The 3,840-nt window shown below is 46.4% G+C and overlaps 1 protein-coding gene across 1 annotated transcript; it reads left to right on the forward strand.

The window, feature by feature from the left end:
* Positions 1–3,214: 3,214 nt before the first annotated feature.
* On the forward strand, positions 3,215–3,535 carry LOC118617720 (60S ribosomal protein L34-like). The gene has a single exon (XM_036243698.1). It carries the CDS (start codon positions 3,215–3,217, stop codon positions 3,533–3,535), a length of 321 nt encoding a protein of 106 aa, XP_036099591.1.
* Positions 3,536–3,840: the final 305 nt, after the last annotated feature.

Here is a 3,840-nt window from a genome sequence, read left to right on the forward strand (position 1 = left end):
GTATGGAGGAGCCAGCAGGAATTTCCACTTTGACTCCTTATGGTTAATGTACATCTGCAGCTGTTCTACTGACCCACAGGACAACTGCAAGCCTAACATTTTTCCTTCTCATCATCTGTTCCACCCCCTGGTGGGAGCTTTCCTGCTATTTTGCCTTTCCGATGGAATGGTACAACTGGGGACAGCTGAGATAGCTCATGCCTAACACAGGGCAGGGAAAACCAGTGGGACAAGAGGTGAGTGTTACCAGACACTCACGGGACCTGACCTGAGTGGGTCCACGTAGGGCCAAGCTCATAGTGAGTGGGTTCTTGACTTCGTGAAGAAAAGATTTCCTAATGCAAGTCCAGGTGATTTTGAAAGTACATTTATTAAAGCTGGGGCCCTGGCTGGTTTTGCTCAGTGGTTAGGGCATCAGCTGGAGGACTGGAAAGTCCCAGGTTTGGTTCCCACTAAGGGCACATACCTTGGTTGCAGTTTGTCCCGGCCCCGGATGGGGTCATGCGGGTGGCAGCCGGTGGATATTTCTCTCTCACATCGATGTTTCTCTCTCTTTCTCCCTCTCTCCCTCCCACTCTATCTGAAGATGAATACAAAAATGTCCTAGGAAACTAGACCATCAACTTACACCATACACAAAAATAAACTCGAAATGGATAAAAGACTTAAATGTGACCCGTGAATCCATAAAAATCCTAGAAGAAAATGTAGGCAACAAAATTTCGGACATCACACACAGCAGAATTTTCACTGATACATCACCTAAGGCAGCAGAAATAAAGGAGAAAATGAACACATGGGACTATATCAAACTCAAAAGCTTCTGCACAGCAAAAGACACAATCATCAAAATGGAAAGGCAATCCACTGTATGGGAGAGCATAATTGCCAATGATGTATCAGATAAGGGGTTAATCTCCAATATATATAGAGTGCTCATACAACTCCACAAAAGGAAGACAAAGAACCCAATTAAAAAATGGGCAGAGGAGCTGAATAGACACCTCTCCAAACAGGACATACAAATGGCCAAAAGACATATGAAGAAATGCTCAACATCACTAATCATCAGAGAGATGCAAATTAAAACAACAATGAGGTATCACCTCACACCTGTCAGAATGGCCGCCATCAACAAATCATCAAACAACAAGTGTTGGCGAGGGTGTGGAGAAAAGGGGACTCTAGTACACTGCTGGTGGGAATACAGACTGGTGCCGCAGCTATGGAAAACAATATGGTGCTACCTCAAAAAATTAAAAATTGAACTTCCATTTGACCCAGTGATCCCACTGCTGGGAATATACCCTAAGAAGCCTGAAACACCAATCAGGAAGAATGTATGTACCTCCATGTTCATAGCAGCACTATTTACAATAGCTAAGATCTGGAAACAGCCCAAGTGTCCACCAGTAGACAAATGAATAAAAAAGCAGTGGTACATATACACAATGGAGTACTATGCAGTGGTAAGAAAGAAAGATCTCTTATCCTTTGAGACGACATGGAGGGACCTGGAAAGTATTATCCTAAGTGAAAGAAGCCAAGCAGAAAAAGACAAATACCACATGATCTCACTTATATATGGAATATAATGAACATAACAGTCTGAGGAATACAGTAGACCCAGACACATGGAAGTGGGGCACAGACTGACATCCCTCAGAAGAGGGGATGGGGGGGTAGGGGGGTGGGAAGAGATAAACCACAGAACTTATATGCATGTGTGCATGACCAATGGACATGGACAACTAAGCCGGGGACGGGGCGGAGGTGGGGTGGGGTGGGGGGCGCCAATGGGGTAAAAAGGTAAAATATCTGTAACAAAAAAAATAAATAAAAATTCATAAAAAAAAAAAAATGTCCTAGGGTGAGAATTTAAAAAAATAAAATAAAAAAATAAATAAAGCTGGGGACAGTGAAACAAGGAAGGGCTTAGGGTAGAAAAAGCAACAGGAGAGCCTGGGCTGGGCTGCCTTGGCTCTCTGGGAAGTTAAAGAAAAGGGGGCCTTGGGGACAGGTTCCGAGGATTAGCCTGGGATGAGCTGCTGCTGCCCATTGCTTCCCTGGTTGCAAGCCTCTTGGGGTCCCTTAGAGTTTAGGAGATGCATGCCTGTGGGGCAAAAAGAGAGGAAAGAAGAGGGGAAAGGGAATGGCACAGGCTGCTCCCCAGAAAGAGAGCACAGTGCGGGGTCCTTTACCTTGAGCTTTTCATCTCTCTTTTGCAGGCAGGAATCTTAGGGGAGGTCTCAGCAGATTATTCTCCATTTTCTAGGTGTGTTCTTTCAGGGTTGTGGTCTCTGACTGGTTGGTGCCAGGGCAGTGTGTCATTAGTTATTGTAGCTGGTCCTGACATCACCCACCTGGTTTTGCTGCTTTTCTGGGTCTGGAGCTGAAATACAACTGAAGCCTAGATGTTATCTCTAGGGAGGTGACCTTCTGTATCTGGCCATAAATTGCTTGGTCCGTTTGTTCAGCTATTTGTCTCAATTTCCCTATTCCACTTGTCTTGGCTTACTGGCCTGTCTCAAAAAAACCAAACAACCTCCCCCCCAAAAAAACTAGGTGAACATGGGAGAGCTACTGAGGTGCCAAAGCACAGCTGCAGAGCTTGCCTACTAGAAAAGTATTGCCCAGAGTGGGCTGTGTCTTTGTCCTGGAGCGTGGAGGGGACAGGAGCACCTCAGAGAGATGTACCCCTGTTCTCAGTGGAGGTCACTGCAGCTGAGACCTGTTGCTTCTAAGTAGCTAAGTCATGATGCAAAGGAAGGAATTTTCCTGCAGGAAAACAAGGGCTTCAGTTTCCATGACACAGCCTCTGCTGTTACTGTGCTGTGTGACCAGGGCAAGTCGCAAACTTCCCACCTGTCCTTTCCTCCTCTGTGCATAGTACTAACCTGCTCCTCTGGGGCTTGAACACGTCGTTATTAAGTACAGAAGAAATGAACAGATACTTACTGAACTCCAAAACCCCATTAGGTGAAAGCTGAAGTGTTACTTTGAGCAAAAGTGTTATTTTGCTCTGCAGTAATTACCTCGGTTTCTTCCAGTGCTGTGTGCCATTAAGCCAGGGCCACTGGCCTGGGGACTGGATGCTTGGACACCTGTTTGCTCGGCCTTGCTGTATGCCTGGAGTACATTGCTCCCCAGCGGGCCTGCCACTTTCAAATAAGGGACTTCCCTCTTCTGGGGGTGGTGACTTCAGGCATTCACAATGGTCCAGCGTTTGACATACCATCGGAGGCTGTCTTACAACACAGCCTCTAACAAAACGAGGCTGTCTCAAACCCCTGGTAATAGAATCATTTACCTTTATACCAAGAAGGTTGAAAAAACACCAAAGTCTGCATGTGGTATGTGCCCAGGCCAACTTCATGGAGTTCGTGCCATGAGACCTTACGTTCTAATGAGGTTGTCTAAAACGAAAACACATGGCAGCAGGGCCTATGATGGATTCACGTGTGCCAAATGTGTCCGAGACAGGATCAAGTGTGCTTTCCTTATCGAGGAGCAGAAAGTTGTTGTGAAGTATTGAAGGCACAAGCCCAGCGTCAGAAAGCTAAATTAAAAAATGAAGCTTTTTGAGTAATAAAAGCAAAATAAATAAAAGGGACTTGACCAATAGTGCTGTCTGCTCTGGTCTTTCGCGGCCTTGGATCTAAAAGTTGGAGTGGGTCCGGCTCGTGTGGCTCAGTGGTTGAGCATCGACCCATGCACCAAGAGGTTGCCAGTTTGATTCCCGGTCAGGGCACATGCCCAGGCTGTGGGCCAGATCTCCAGTGGGGGGCATGCAGGCGGCAGCCAATCGATGTTCTCTCTCATCGATGCTTCTCTCTCTCT

The sequence above is a fragment of the Molossus molossus genome, unplaced genomic scaffold (assembly GCF_014108415.1).
Source record: "Molossus molossus isolate mMolMol1 unplaced genomic scaffold, mMolMol1.p scaffold_m16_p_5, whole genome shotgun sequence".
Lineage (NCBI taxonomy): Eukaryota > Metazoa > Chordata > Mammalia > Chiroptera > Molossidae > Molossus > Molossus molossus.